General features: G+C 43.1%; 1 protein-coding gene across 1 annotated transcript in view; it reads left to right on the forward strand.

Moving 5' to 3' along the window:
• Positions 1 to 16,848, forward strand: part of TPRN (taperin) — a 293,974-nt gene that overhangs the window by 226,037 nt on the left and 51,089 nt on the right. The window contains exon 3 of the mRNA XM_069609851.1: positions 8,303 to 8,427. Coding sequence (XP_069465952.1) covers positions 8,303 to 8,427 — 125 coding nt within the window. The remainder of the gene's footprint in view (positions 1 to 8,302; positions 8,428 to 16,848) is intronic.

Raw genomic sequence — 16,848 nt, forward strand, 5'->3', positions numbered from 1 at the left:
TATTCCTAGGAGTGACTCACCTCATGTTTGTCAGGTCGTTTGCATCCACTGTGCTGTTATCCTTAGTGAATGTTATGGTGCAGGGGAGCAGCATAACGTCCCTGTCTCAATCTATTTTTCTTGCCTTCCATAATCCACTTCAGCACATGAGGGGGGGGAAGTGCACTTCTTCCAGCTCAGGGTACATGAAGTAGTTTAGGCCCCCACCATATATAGCCTAAACTATACCAGCATGCAGACAGTCCTCCAACTTAAGTTCATGCACAAACATGCACATGCCACTGTGGGGTACCTTTTTTAAAGAGTGGGTGGTATACCATCAATTCTTTAGATAAAGGCCATGCCACCTTTTCTTCAGAAGACTGCTAAGTAAATAATGTAAAGAAGCATTCTACTGTGGTGCAGTACTACAGAAGCTGCGACAAAGGAACACCTGTAAAGGAGGTTCCAGACATGACCTGCACCGCTGCCCCTTATTTCGAGCTACCAGGAAGGTACTCGCCAAGGTACGTGACGTATGAAGAGCAAATGAACCAACAGAGAGTTGCACTGGGACTCTGGCCAGTGTACGTAAGAAGATCCGTACCTGTCGAAGCGCCCATAAACAGACAACCCTGGGCAGCACGGTACCCTATCAGACAGCCATATCAGCTCATGATACGAAATGAGGAGAACCTACATACAGTCCACGAAGAAACCCCAAGAGCCTTAATGGAGGGCCAATGGAAATTACCATGGCCCGACCCAGCTCGTGAGTAAGCAGAGTCAACTATTGAAAATGAGACGTCAGAACAAGCTGTTATACAACTCGATATAATGAGCACAGGAAGGAGACGATACTGACAACAAGGAAACGTGTTACTAGACATGATGAGAACGACCGTCCTATCAAACTTGTGTAAATAGGTTTGGAACGCAAGATGCTAAGAAACCGATACTGCTTGCAAATGCTTAGTAGAAAATAGAGTGGCAAGCGCCAACCATATATCTACCTCAATAAGGCACATGATACAAGTGCGACTCCATTTTGTAAAGAAGAAATGGGCCTAGGCTGCCGGAGGCCTGACAGGCCAAATTTCGCAACTCAGCCTGAACAGAGAGGAAGAGCGGAATCGCAACTCAACAGAGAACGGCTCATGCCTGGGAAATCGAGGTCGCCCAGAGAAGGGGAGGAGAGTGTCGGCTCGCAAGAACCAAACTTCGGAGCATACCAGCTCGCCCGTGAAGGTCAAGATAAGAGAGGCCCAGGCAGGTGGCAGGGCCGAAGCAGAATTAAATACAATAAGAGCTGGAAGCTGAAGCAAATTCATGGTGAACAGACACGTGACCAGCCAGGCGCGGAGAGTTACCATCGCCTGATGGCATCCAGAACCCAGGATGCCATAACTTTTCCCGATAAGAGGCTACAGTTCCGAGGCCAAACCCAGCCAACTAATTGACACATAGCCCTAAAATACTGATTGATAGAAGGGAGGCAGGGTGAAACTTGGTACACCATGCCCTTGGGTGTCCATTCTGCATGCTGCTAATTAAAATGGGGATTTATGTCTAGGGGTGTAACCTGCTCAATCACAATGGACCAAGTTATCTGGAGTCCTATAGGTAGTAGAGCCAATGAGACGTCGTACTTGGTGACGTCAATTACGTGTGATGTAGTGGGATGGGCGTAGACGCCCACCCGATAAGAGTTATCCAATCCGAATGTCCTATTATCCTATACAGATATAGGACCTATACTTAAGTTACCTTTCTTAACCAATTAGATTGCATGACGAGTTTTGTAGAGTTAGATGTCAATGATGACAAGTATTGCCTATAAAAATTGTTGTTCAACTGAGGTTCGAAGAAGTCGGAGCGAGACAGGTGATCGCACTACAGCTGATTCCCATTTGTTTCCCTGTTTGGTGTATGTATCATTAAACGGACATCCCTTTGCCAAACTGAGTCCTCGTTATTGAGTTGTGTCGGAGTAAGTGAATCCTGCACCCCCTGTCCTCACATGGTGCAGCTATCTTGTCTTACAAGTTCTAGAGGGTGAGTGCTGACCAATGGGCCCGTCGGCGAATTCCTCTCCTACAGAACAACCCAAAAAGCATATCCTCTGCTTAGCTTGGCCATACTGTTGACAGCCTGTATTCCACAATACAATATATTCACGTAACTGCTGCCGCCAATCTTTCACCAACAGCCCAAATGTGGCCGTACGAGAAAGCTAATCCCTCCTTTAAGCAGTCACTTCCTTCTGAGAAATGTTAGGGCATTCTCTGTACGAGAGAAATAGTAGAGGTGTCTAAAATTGACTTATGAGACCAAAGTGTATACTTTTTCACAACTGTTTGCAAGAGACAGTTAGGCAACATGTTTGATGCTGCATAGACTAAGTTAGTGAATCTCTGCATAAAGCTAGTAAGGTTGCTTGCCAAGTAAAGTGCTTGTGGGCACAAGCTGGAATACCAGAAGAACTGGATTAGACCTTCATGCTTTCTAGGTCAAACATTGAGTTCTGTTGAGTTGGAGTCAAAACGGTAGACCCTTTTTAAAGGTTCATGTACCCTTTTCTGAAATGAGATGCATTTTACCCCTTTAGTGTCACTCCCGTTTGTAGGTAGGTGAAAGCACAACCATCCACAAGCCACTGTTAGCAGGAGACTGAGCAAGAGATGCATCTTGTGGTTTGCAGCTTAATAGTATTTTCCTGTCTGGTGTGCTTGGGTGGATGATTTTCAAACTACACTCCAGGTTTCCACTTTTGACTGTGCTAGAACCATGAACTACATATGTTACGTTTCTCACAACCTGACTGCCCTTTTTCGGCTTTTGGTGTGACTGGGTCTTGAGCACCACTTCCATTACTGTGCCCTTTATGATTTACCTTTACTTTCAGTCTCCCAAGATCAGAATTCTTTTTAGTGAGCCTTAATTGTTAGTTTTGACATCTCACCTCCAGCAATGTATAGCACAGAAGCAGTGGAAACTGCTGACTCGTGTGAGTTTACAAAATCCAACCATAACATTTCCTTTTTTTGCAGACAACTTCTCTCTTCCGGTCCTTAGCATGGTCAGTGCTGGATTTTCTTGTCCTATAATGGGTAAGCACATGGTGCTCTGTCCGAGACCAGGGCATGCACGTGTACCCCTTAAATGGCAGTATTCTCTCTTGTGTTGTCTGGGGCTAAAGCCATGTCTCTGCCCCTGAGCTAGCGTTGCAGTTCAATCTGCTCTAAAGTTACCAGGGCCCATTTTATGTGAGTGGATCAGAAAGCAGACCCAGACTGGATCTCTGAGGAATAAAATGATGCATTACAGGATATACCACAGGATGGTAAAAGTAACCAAAATAAGGAAAAGTTTAGAGATCACTAACTCAAGAACCTGGCTCTTACTGCCCCAATTATCCCTGACTTTTTATAAGTGGGGGTGGGTGCGGAAGGTGGAGAGATTTGTGTCCTTTTCGGTGTTCTTGTTGCTCGATCCACTTGGCCAACTTAGTCTGTTTTCTTGGGTTTCCCACACCCGTCACCCATTCGTCAAATTCAAGATTCCATCTTCCTTTGCCCCTCTCCGTAGTCTTGGATACGAGGAGCCCCCACACCATATTTCTATCTCCCTTTTTTCAGCTTAAAGGTTTTCAGCACCCATTTCTTCTCTGCTAATCTCCAGTTTGAGGGTTGGCTTCAATTCCTGGTTCCGTCTTCAGTGATCCAGTGTTCACATAGACGAGAGTTTTTCCTGAAACCTGGAAGTGTTCTTGCAGGAGTGTCTGCCTTTGATAGAGGCAAGGAGCCTGTACATGCCTCATCTTTCCCAGTGACCCAAGCAAGGTTGTCGATTTACCAAAGCTTGAGTGTCTCCCCTCATGGATGCCTTTCTGGTCCTGGGCCTTCTTGATGCTGCACCACACTTTAGTATCCCTTCCCACTGTGTGTCTGTCCCCTTTTTGATTAGGATATTTTCTGTACCTCCTGACTTGGGCCCAACCAGCCTCCTCAAACCTTCCTATGCTATTGCTCTACTTGCTTCTGTTCTTCCCCAACACCTTCCTTGCCTTCACCAATGTTCTACTTTTCTTTTACCACCTTCTCTTGATATGCACCCACTTCTGCCTTCTTTTCATCTACTGCCACCACTTGTTTCCCATCTTCCCCTTTGCTGTTCTTTACTCCCTTCTCCTGAAGTTGATGAGCCTCCTTAGACTTTGCCTCTTCCCTCTCCACCGGCTCCTCTTGATATTGCTCTTCTTAAATTTCTCCTTCCACAAGCTTTGCCTTAATTTCTTCTTTCAGAAGTACCTCCTCAATTCGTCCTTCCTAATTCTGATGGTGACTAACCTTCTCAATGTTTATTTCCACCCCTTCATAGCATTGACAAACCTCAATTACTTCTACAACCATCTTCCCCCACATCATTTCCCAACTTTTCTATTGTCCCACCTTTTTCTCATTTCCATACTCCACCTTCTCTTTCCAGGCTTCTTCTCTCCAACCTTTTCCAAACGCTTGCCACTAGCTTCTGCTACAAAAAACCACAGTTGGACTGAGTTTGGGGTTTTATAGCATTGTAACATCTCCCCCTTGACCTGTTCTTGTGGGGCGCTCTGCACTTGTGATGGGCAAATGGGCAAGGGACTGAGATTGGCAAAGGCCTGGCCTCGCTTGTTGGCTATGCGGTGGACTAAGCCTTTATATTTGTGGTCTGCCGTTTTAGATTTCATATGCCTCATTGACTTAATTTGCCGGGGAGCCATGGGAACTGGGGCATGCATCTCCCTTGAATTGTCTTTAAATTTAGGTTAACTAGTATGTAATCTCTTCTGCTTTCATTGAGATTTAATCCATTCACAGAGCAAAGAGCTCTTGCTATTGTCTGGGCAGCCTATCATCCAACCCAAACTCACTCTGTGGGTTTCACAGGCAATTTCTACAATTTCTGAATGCCTATGTGAGCCCACGAGCGAGGGCACACAAAGAGTTTGCAAAGGACTCCTGATGTTTGAGCAGCTTCTGGCAATTTATCGTGCCATTTACTGGGTCTTGCTGGGACCTAGCAGTCTGGGCTACCTTGCCTCTTTTGGAGTAGCACCAAGCCTGGTATTTCTCCTTCTGTAATGGCATGGGGGGCTGAAAAACGGTGGGGTCTGGAGTTTTGCCCAGAGCAATGCCAAAGGTTAATTCAAAACCTTCAAGCCACCCTTTTTCAGTTGTGCAACAGGTCCGCTCATAGTGCAATTTTTATTAAAGGGACAGTACTACCATGGTAGTGGTGCAGGAAAGGGTAGGGGCATTTGGTACTCGGGTTACATGACTGGTCGTAAGGGGTGGTTTGCTGACCTTTCTTGAGCCAGGATGATGTCACTATAATGTTTCTAAAGAGGGCAATATCATTGTTCCTGAATGTCCCCTGCCCTTTAAGAGGGGATCTAAGTAGGGATGACCAGGGGATAGTCGACATGCCACCCCAGGTCCATCATCCTATAGCTTGGGGAGGTACCCGGCCCATTGGACACTTGCTAGAAGTCCCCATAATCTTTTCGGGGACTTTGTAACAGTCACTTAAGACACAGTGCTGTGGAGCATGCTTTGACGTACCTGAAGAAAAAACGGTCCTCCAGAAGTCTAAGGAATGACTGGGGTTTTCAAAACCTTTTTGGCACTGCACGTTTAAGCTCTGGAATGCAATAATCGCGAAGTCTGCCATTTTGGTGAATTGTTCTCGAAGTGAGGGGTGGAAGAATGTAAGGTTAGTGGAAGGTGATGGAAATCTTGATGAGGGCAGACCAGAAGAACTCCTTCTGTGTACCGGTATATTTCTAGGTGGTTCCTGGTGAGGGGACTTGGTGTTTTTCCAGAAAGGTGTTCGTATTCTGCTCACACAGCCATCAGGTATGATGCAAAGCTAACATTTTTCAAATTGTAGGTTCATTTTTACCCTTTAGTGCAGTCTCTAGTTAAGAAAAATCAAAGGCACTCTCCTGCTTTCTGAAGTCAGTTGCCCCTTTGTGATCTGTGGCATCAGACTATTGTGTCTGCTCTGTTGGAGGATGAACAGGAGACATTGGGCCTCATTATGAGTGTGCCGGTCTGGTAGCAACGGTGCTGGTAAGTGTACCGGCACCGTTGTTACCGGACTGGTACACTCCGAGCCGGTGCTTCTATCCTCCCCATTCCCATCGAGTCCTATGGGACTCAAGTGGGAATGGGGAGTAACATTTTCCGGTGCCTAGCTTCATGGACTGCCGGGCTGTAATGCCCCGGTGATTTCCCCAAATCCAGGCACCGGAAAAAATACACAACTCCGGCGGCAGCCGGCCATTTTTACCATAACGGCTACCGCCAGAGTTGTAATGGGGCCCATTGTGACTGATTGTTTGGTGGGGGCTTCTAACAGGTGCTCTTACTTGACCTGTCAAAACGAGCAATGCAGTTCCTCTGTCATCCCCCAAGAACGACCCCACAATGTAGCCTTAGGTGAAAGTTGATGTGTCCTTTATGACTTCATAACATTGAACATCGGAAGATGCATAGACCTTTGGGATATCCTCTGAAGCTAAAACGGGAACAGCAAATGGAATCTTTGAAAGATCTCTTTTGGAGGATCATTGTTCATTAATGGATAGTAGGATTTTCAGTTTTGGCCTGGCCTTCCTCAACACATCTTCTTGGGCAATCCTTTTTCAATACGCATTATTGCGTTTCAAAGCTTGAAAGTTCCATGATGAGTTGAAGGTCCTCATGTCTTAAATGCATACAATGTTAAATCCTACGTACCACAAAAAAATGAAATGTCTGCATCCAAGCGCTACCTTACCTGTATATCGGTATATTTGCACCAAATGCCCAAGTGGTGGTTTCTATGTGGAAACTGGGCATACATTCAGAGAAAGGACGAACATGCTTCTATGCTGGGCTAGGACATGGCATACAAACCTGACAATAGTTTTTTGTATGGCCACTTGTGCTGCACATGCTTTGAGGGACCAGTAATTAGAGGTGCAGCCCGGTGGATTCCTGAGCTGTACCAATTTACATTGATTAAAAATAACACATGCCTCACAAAACTCCCCTTAAAGGGGGTTGGTGGTTACCGATGTGTTTGGGTGGACACACGCGCGCACACACACACACGCGCACCTTCCCCATCCTTACACCCCACCATACCCCACACCACACTGCACATGCACTCCTACACAGTAACTTCCCTGGCTCTTTTTGTTCAGAGCCCACTAGAGCTTGCTTGGGAAAATGTAAAGGACAGAAACCCACAAACTAGTTTTAAAGAAAGTCTGCTGCTCTGAATACACACATCGCACCGTTTTCGTTAATGCAACATTTTTACCCTAGAATATTGAGAGATTGAGACTAATGTCCTCAGGAGTACGTTTTTTTTAGTGAAGGCTGCGACCAGAGTTGTGGATGACCAGAGCCACTTGACCACCGGATGACTGATGAATGTACACTGAAACCACATTCAACACAAAAACACAATATTTCTGTATAAGATGTAATTTACCAAATGCATAAGTCTAGTGATCCTACATGAGAATGTTTTGATGTTGTGAGAAGAGGACCTTGAAGGTCCAATGATACAAACAATTGAGAGGCTAAAGTCTTGAGGGCTATAAATATGGTGGGATTTCAGGATATTCCTTTCTAAATGCATGCAAATTTATCTCGTATATTAATATCTTTGTAAATAACTGACTTGCATGACTATTTTGCAGGATTTCCTGAAAATCCAACATGTCTGCAGCCTTCTTGGCCTGTAGTCCCACTATTCTCCTCTAAAATTATGAATAAACAGACATGGGTTTTATGGCTTTTTCGTCAAGTTGACCACCCTCTCTCCTAACAATTCCGTCAGCCAAACCTGTATACAAAAAAGGAACGCTTCAGCACCTCCCCATCTTTCTTGTACTTCCTAAAGTTACATTACTGTTATGGATTTTGACAATTTGTAAAATGCACTTTGTGTACATGATTTATCTTGCTTGTAGAGAAGATTTATACTTCAGTTGTACAAGCACCTCATAAGGAATGGATCGCATGCTTTTCTAAATGCTTGCTTGAAAACAATGTGCACATTAACCTATTGAACAGTCCTCTGCTGTTTGCAATGTTTTTAAACGACCACGGACCAACATGTAAAAATATAGCATATCAACTGCAAAAATAAGATCATTTTCTTTATGAAACAATGTGAGGATATTCCAAAGAGCTAGATATACTGAACTTTGAGATACTAGAACTATAATCAGTTTGGGCCATTGACAGAGATCCATTGATTTTAATCTGCCTTCTCTTTATAGGGTTCTCATCCTACACACCCAAGCACTCTGTAGAGTATAGCAAGTGGCAGGAGAAGAAGTATGAGGAAAAACCTTCCATAGTGGATTCACCAAACCAGGGCAGCGATCATGACCGGAAAAACATGGTAAGATTATCATTCAGAAAAACACTCTCCCTTTTGCTGTATTCTTGCTCTTTTATCTAGCAATGCATCCTATGTTCTTCATTCTTACTAGTTGCTCACCCCATCCCATCATGCACAACAAGCCGAGGGGAATGGCATGAAACATTTACATAGTAAATGTTTTTTCAGTGTAATGAAAGTCGATGGAACTATTAAGCGATGACACGTCTGCACGTCCATCCCTGTAACATTTTCTGGCAAACAAATGTAACATCCCACATGTGCTGCCTGCCATGAATCCTTTCCATACAGAATTATGCATTAGTTTGATGCATTTTTATTTTCTCATTTGTTTCTTTGATTTATATCTTATCCAGTATACATAATTTCCAACAAAGAAGAATTGCATTCTACAAACATACATGTATAATTATGTATACATATGCAGTTATCAATTTTCCATATTTCAATATTAGTTACAATTTGTGAAAACGTCCAAAAGTCATATTTCAGATCAGCTATTATGATAGATCGTGTGTCTGCAACCTTTGTCTCGCCATATGTTTTGGACTACAAATCCCATAAGGAAGAGCCTTTGTGGAGTAAAACACAACTTGAAGTAGAGTATAATGTAGCACACAGGGACCTAAGCACAACACCCATTAGGTTTGAACAAATTGGAAACCATCTTGGCTGATCTACGATAATACAAGATACGAAAGCAGGAAGGAAAAATATATTTATTGCATATTTTTATTTTTGCCATATTAACAGAATTGGAAATGTAGACTACTTCAATGTTGAAATGTTAGGCAGGGAAATCCTTTAAAACGCTTCTATCAACTTACAAGGACAGGTTCATTCCCCATTTACCCTCCCACCCCAACTCTGTTCATCTACCCCTAACAATGATTATGACTTGGGGAGCCTAGGTTAGGATAGAGCCCAATGTATTAATGAAAAATATAATGCTTTCACTGTTTTGATGAGGTTCTAGAAAGTTTTATAGAAATGCCCAGGGTACTCTCATTGGATATAGTGCGATCACAAATCTATAAAGTCTGCAGAATTGATGGAGGGGGGAATATTCCCTTCTGTTCCAGCGGATACTATGTTTAAGTTTGGTCTTTGTGAGGTTTTCTGAATATGACTTAATACAATGTGATGTCTGTGGTTCTTTTATGCATTACCTTAACAGATAAAGGTGAGAGATCATGGGAGCTGTAGATCCAAAACATCTGGAGCACCTCAGATTGTAGACCTCTGTTGGGTCATTAAAATAAGACAACTCACCAAACTTTACTTCCTAATTAACCTATGCAATAATTGCATTAAATATAATTTCATGTGTTGACAATCTATAAAATTGCTCAAATTCTTTGACAATTATAAAATCTCATCTAGGCTATTGATTTCATACATGTGAAGATAAACAACGTGTCGCTATGTCGCAATTGCGCTATTGCACAATCTGCACATGCTTCTAAATGGTGGTATATTCTCCCAAATGCCATAAACCGCTTTTATTTTCAACTGTTTACAACATTGTTAAAGAAGTGTTCACCTGTACTCTATCTGGAAGCTCGATCTCCCTAACGGGACCAGTGAATCACTCAAGCTTTTTAGATATAAATCTTTCCATTGCTTTTCAGACAGATATCTCATCTTCAAATCTGCTCTGCGTTTACAATATCTTTTTGTCATTTGCTTCTTTAATTTTTATCATTGGCAAATGTGTTGCAAAACAGTGCTGCTAGTCACTCCATATAATTGTGCACCAATTGACATATAGGGACACATACCAGGCTGATTATTGTTGTGGTTTCCCAAAGAAAACATCCTTCATTTCTAGTTTCGTCAGATTGATTCATCCAGACTGCAGCCAGATCTCCCTCTAACCCCCCAAAAAAGGGCAGAGGGAAGGTGAAACTTTGAGCCATATACTGAGAGTACGGAAATGGTCAACTACCAAAACACCAGTCCCACTTAACTAGAATCCCCATTAACTGGGCCCCTTTGTTTCTTTTTGCACATTTCAGTGGCAGTCGTGTGCTCTTAGCACCCACACAATGATCAGGCTTGGCTAGTCAGTTGTTGTTTGGAATGTATTTTTTACTTATACATTAAGAAAACCAGGAATTGTAGTTCCCCCTCCCCGAACCCCACCTGGAAGATTCTGGTTTTGGTGTTAACGGTGAGATCATTATCATGGCAATACTTCCCAAAGTCTTATAGAGCCCTAAGCAAACCAGTATCTAGACTAGCAAGGCAGTATTGTATGCATAAGACAGGACTGGTACATAAAATGCCCCTGATGAAGATGGAAACTGCTGCACCTGTTTCAAAGCCTTGAGCATACCTACGATGCAGAGGTTGAACAAGAAATATGAGGGGCCAGCACACAACCTTGCTTCATGTTTATCTTTTCTGTCATGTGTCCATGAACACAGTGAATAGCAGATATCTTCCCCTTTGCCACAGCTGTCTACATCAAATGAGTAAGAACTAAGATATTGGTGGATACCATTTGACCATTGCAAAACGCTGAATGTAATCCCACAAGCAGATAGTTTAATTCAACTCAAGATGTCAGGTGGTCCAGCGGTCAAGCCATCTGTAACCCTGCTGGATTGCCTGAAAAAGGAGCTGAACAACATTATGTGCTGCGTGAGAAGGGCGAGCGTCGTTCTACTGCGACTGTTTGGCTGTTTGCTGCTTTGTTGCTGACCGGAGGGCTCATCAGTGCAACTTAGCAGCCACTCGAGCCCAAAACTTCTAGTGGGTCTCATGACGCGATCCGCTGAAGGTCCTCAGACCCGGAGGAAGACGCTTCACAATCGGAGAATGGCAAACCCGTGGACTGCATTGAAAGCCACCTCGGACGGGGGCAGCAAGGTAAGCAAAAGTGCTCCCTGGCCCACATCTTTACCCTCTGCCACACCTCTTCCGAAATTGTCCATCAGCGCATTGACAAATATTAATTTGTCAAAGGACCTGTCTATTGCTCATGAGGACGGCGACTGCTTAAGCACTGCTAACATGCAAAACCCATCGTCTCATTTCGTGAATTCAGACACAAACAAATGCATGGATACTCACACCCATGACCATTCTATCACCGACCAATCTCAAAACTACAGTATTCATGCCTCTCATGCTCGACAACACTTGGTTGCCGAAGAAAGCGCAATACAGAAGGAAGTAACAACAAATATATCTGGAACTGCGAACATGCATGCAACTTTACTGCCCCCGTTACTGCCTCAGTCTTTGACACCCACTATACAAATTGCAGCATCAGATGTGTCTCAATCACACACAAAGATAACCATAATAATGAACAGTGACCTTGGTGCCTTGTCTGACAACTTCAATTCCCCTCTGTCTGCCATTGAGGTTACCGACGCTCCAAATGTTCATCAATAAACAGCTACCAACGATACTCAAAAACAGGCGGATGGTGCCGTTCTAAAAAGCACCTTTAATAAAAATGAAAAACCAACAGCACGAACATTAACCAAAGATGCTTCTGTTTTACCAATACAATTGTGCCTGAATGCTTGTCAAGGAGTCACCACAGAGATAATAGAGACGCCATCATCAAACTTAAAGTTACAAGTCATGACAGGAAGAAACCATACACCAATAACAATACGAACATAGTGCTGGCAGCACACAATGAACGAGTTGACAAAACATACAATGATGTTCAACTATTAAGTAATAGGAACAACTTACCTACACCAAAGATCAACTTCGCTGGAAGCTCAACTCATGACAACATGGAGAAACGAAAACGTAACCAGGTAAAGGAAAGTGCAAATCAAAGCGCTTATGCATGCCAAGCCCCAGATAATTTAGGGAAAAACATATTGCCAACATGAGGCATTGATTCTGTGGAACCAGATCAAGGACCACCTTGCCTAACACCCAGGATGGCAAGCATGGACTCAAGCTCCATTGCAAGAGCTCGCCGCCTCCAGCGAATCATCGAATTGAAATTAAAATTAAACCAGTCGGATTTTGATGAGTCTGTACCATTACCAACAAATGTGAGTACTCCATGTACCAAAAACTGCAACAGCTCCAACCAGGAAAATGCTAAAAAAGCACAAAATTCTTCACTTCAGGATGAACAGTTTGACTTGGAACACTCGCAACAATCATCAAATGGAAACAACTCATCAGTGCAAGCAGCACAACAAGTGATCTTATCTGTTGACACCTTAACTCGACTACACAATAATGTTGTAGCTGCCTCTTCAACTGTCCTATTACCTTTTACCAAATTATATGAATCCATGAATGGGACAATTGGTGATCAAGGGGCAATGCTAATAAATCTCACAAACAAAATGGAAAAGCTCAAACTCTTCACAGGTTTTTTACAGAAACGAATAGAACTACAGGCAGATTTGTCTGTCCGTTGGCAGGAACGTTTATGTAATTTAGCTGCATGACATCACTGCCAAAATGATAATCTAATCGAAAGTTTGTTGGAAGCAATGAAATGGATGCGTCACCAGTCCGGAGAGGCGGAAAAGAAAACCCAAACGTGTGATTCCTTTTTGACGCGAAACAATCTGCCAAAACTGACCCCTCTACAAAGTGGAAACAAGATCTCAAAGGATCAGGGGCATTGTTTGGCAACCTCGTCATCAACAGTTGAAAGCATAAGGCCATCGGCGTTCCCACCTCATGACTTTCAACCCCTGTCAACGACTGTGGAAAACCCTGAGTCTCAGGCAAGACCTCAGCCTCTTGACACATACGAAATTGACGTCAGGAGACGGGAAACAAATAACCAACAATTCATCTAGGATACCACAAATGCAAATAACATCTTGCAAAGTGACGCTGGAAAGTCACTGCCCGCATCCATGGCACACATGCCCCCAGCCTCAACGAATACTGCGGAGAACTCGACATCAACAGTGCCTTTCAACATCACAAACAGCTTCATCTAAAACCATTTTGATGACCAAAAAGCCCTCAAGATTGTCAAGGAAAGATAACAATGCACCACTCCAAGGAAAGAAAGGACAAACAAAGACCAAAATTCCAAATGTGAAAAAATTCATAAGGAACCTTACAACGCCAACAAAACCACGCTTGTTTGACCGCACAACGGGAACAAGCAAGCAGACGACAAACGACGTGCTCGATCAAGACGTAGACAAAGGATATGATCACGAGCCCAATAAACATTCAACAAAACATCGGCGTCTTGATTCGGATGAATCGAGCAATGACAGTCCTGCGGATGCCTCGGCAATAGACCCAGGTGATCTTTCAACATACTCGGCAGAAGTTGACGACCAAGCCAAGCCAAGAAATAAAGGCCGTCCTAAAGAAAGTTTGGGCATCCAAACGACATCGTTTGCTGAAAATTGGAAACAACAAAAAACACTCCCTGGGGGAAAAAAAATCAACCGGGACTTGCCCACAAAAAGAGATGCTAAAATCAACCGAGAGACCATTGTCACTATTAGCATCTAAGCTAAATCCAAAATTGACGTATAATCAAAGAAACATCAAAACCCGATATACATCCAGGGTACATTCAAGCAAAAATCAAATATCCAACAATCGGCTCTGGAAATTACGACTTCAAAACATTCAAACTGACAATAACGTCAACTTAAACAGAGCAAATGTCATGAAATTACTTGCATGTATCCCAGTTCTACAGACAATATCGTCGGATGACATAAAGATCGTAGAATATCCAACCGAGCTAACTTCTGACCAAGTATTACTATACGTTGGCTCTTCAGCAGTGAAAAACATGCTATTGCAAGCAACAGAAGAACTACTCACTTTTGGCTTCGATTTAACTCTGGAACCTGAACACGAACATCAGCACAACACCTTGGAGCACGCCGTTCGTGCAAAGGCAGAAGGAATGGACACTCAACGTGCTACCCTGTGGAAATCACTAGCTTACACTGATGCAAAACATAATGAAAGCAAGACCCATTGTCCCCCACCCCCCCCGAAAACGTCCAGGAACCCGGCCGTCAAATGCCAAACATCAATAATAATGATTGAAGATGTGCAACTCTGCCCAAATCGTGCTATCCTGGAACACCCAAGGATTTATCCATCTATTTAACAACTTTGAGGTGCCTATGGACAATATCCTCGCTGTATGCCTACAGGAAACATGGCTACGTGAGTCACCGACCCGAGACGGCTTTACTACATTCCTAAATCCTGCCGGAAAAAATTCTACTGGTCTTTTATCCGTTTGTCCAAGGCACTTTGGTCCAAATAACATCTACAACAACGTCGGTGAAACATCTACTCTTAATGGATATTGGAATCCCGCCAAGATCTCCTCAAATAGTTTCATCAGCACTGTGACAACTTTAATTGATGAGACATCACTGAAATATAATAATCTATCCATAATGGTATGTGGTGACTTAAACTGCAGTTGGTACAAATATGATAAAACAACAAAGATGAATGCGCTGAAGATGCTGGACGAGGTTGAACATGGAGGTAAGCTTTAGTTCGATGCATTAGCAATAAGAAACTGCATCATGGTCAATGGGAAAACCAAAGGGGATCAGCCCTGTAATCCAACAAGGCGAGGTCCATCTAGTCGAAACACTGGACTACATCTGGGTTTCCCAACACCTTTTCGACCGAGTGGCTTCCCTAAATGTAATACCTATGTCTCGCAGCGATCATGATCTACTCCGCCTAGTTTGGGAGACGGACTGGGGGAACCTCATGATAAATATGACTTACAAGTCACATCAAATGCGGCAGGAAATCGCCTGAGGATCAATCGGTGGCAAATTGGGAAACTCATAACTGACCTAACCAATGAGAATAACGTGGACTATGTCCCCTTGTTGTCAGACCGCCAGCTGGAAATTGTAAACTCCAGAATAATTGGTCATTCAGATAAACATCTGTTCAGCAACGTCATTGCACAAGCAAAAAGGGAATTAAGGAAAGATTTGCAGCAGATCAAGAAAATGAAGTCACCACCAGGAAAAATGGCGATCAAAGTAAAAGCAAGACGTCAAGAATATCGACATTGGCTAAAGGCACACTCAGTGATGATAGAACAAAATCGGGCTGAGCTGATGCTTCAATTGCTGATTACAAAAAACACGCGCGATATCTGGGCAGTCCTAAATAAAGGAAATACAAAAGTTGCACCGATAATCTCCAATCCAATTGATGGTACGAAATGGGCAGAGTACTTTGAGAAAGTGTATAAAAAAAACCCATGGAAGACATTCAAGTTCAAGAAAGTGTCTCAGTACCACTGTGGGATATATCTCCTCAAAGTGATGAAATAGAAATAGTAATACAGAGTCTAAAAAATTCAAGAGGAGCAGGTCCTGACCAAATCTCAAACATCATGCTGAAGAGAAATTAAGATCTTTGGGCCAAGTTCATGGAATCTCTGTTTAGAATAGTGTCGGAAAGCAAGAGAATTCCCAAGTCATGGTTGAAAGCGATTGTGGTACCAATCTATAAGAAGGGCGATAGAAACGATCCAGCGAACTATCATCCCATCGCCCTTCTCGATACAATCGGGAAAATCTTTGGTTCCTTTCTTCGAATGAGTCTCGTCTCATGGGCCTCCAAGTCGAGGATACATGACATTCGACAAACAGGTTTCACCGAGGGGGTTGGAGTCGATGTAAACCTACTCCTATTGAACATTCTAAAACTCGAGGCTATTCGTGCAGGGAGGAAAATCTTCTTTGCATTCATAGATTTGAGGCAAGCCTTCTACACGATAAACCGGGAGAAACTGTGGTCTAAGCTAAAAAAAAATGGGGATGTCCTTTAACAATCTTGGAACCATTAAAAGCACTTCACTTCAACACTACCATACAGATCAGGTTAAATCAACAAGGCGAGCTGAGCCCACCGGTAAGAACCCATAAAGGCGTCAAGCAAGGATGCCCGTTGGCAGCAGAACTATTCAAAATGTTCATAGCTGACCTGCCGGAATGGTTAAACTCTGTACCATGCTTCTCGCCCAAGATCAATGACACCCCAATCAAATGTATTGTCTAGGCAGATGATGTAGTCTTAACTGACTACACACAGATCGGTTTACAGCGCCTTTTGACACGATTGAATGAGTATATGATAACAAATGAGCTGCTGATAAACACTGAAAAAACAAAAATCATGAGTATCAGCCATACGCTCAATAGAGCAGACAAAAAATTTAAATGGCAAATTGCTAATGACAAACTCAGTATCGTAACATCTATAAGATACTTGGGCGGGATGTTTAACAACACTGTCTGCAAAACAGCATAGATTAATGATCTGACCAGTAGAACAATCAAACTTGGTCTACAAGGAGCAAAGAGCAATCACGATTATGGGAAATTTACTTTCGCGCCAATACTGACATTTTATCTACAGGTCATTCCGACCATTGTGTTTGGTGCTGAA

This window comes from Ambystoma mexicanum, chromosome 8 (genome assembly GCF_040938575.1).
Source record: "Ambystoma mexicanum isolate Mex_15411 chromosome 8, UKY_AmexF1_1, whole genome shotgun sequence".
NCBI lineage: Eukaryota > Metazoa > Chordata > Amphibia > Caudata > Ambystomatidae > Ambystoma > Ambystoma mexicanum.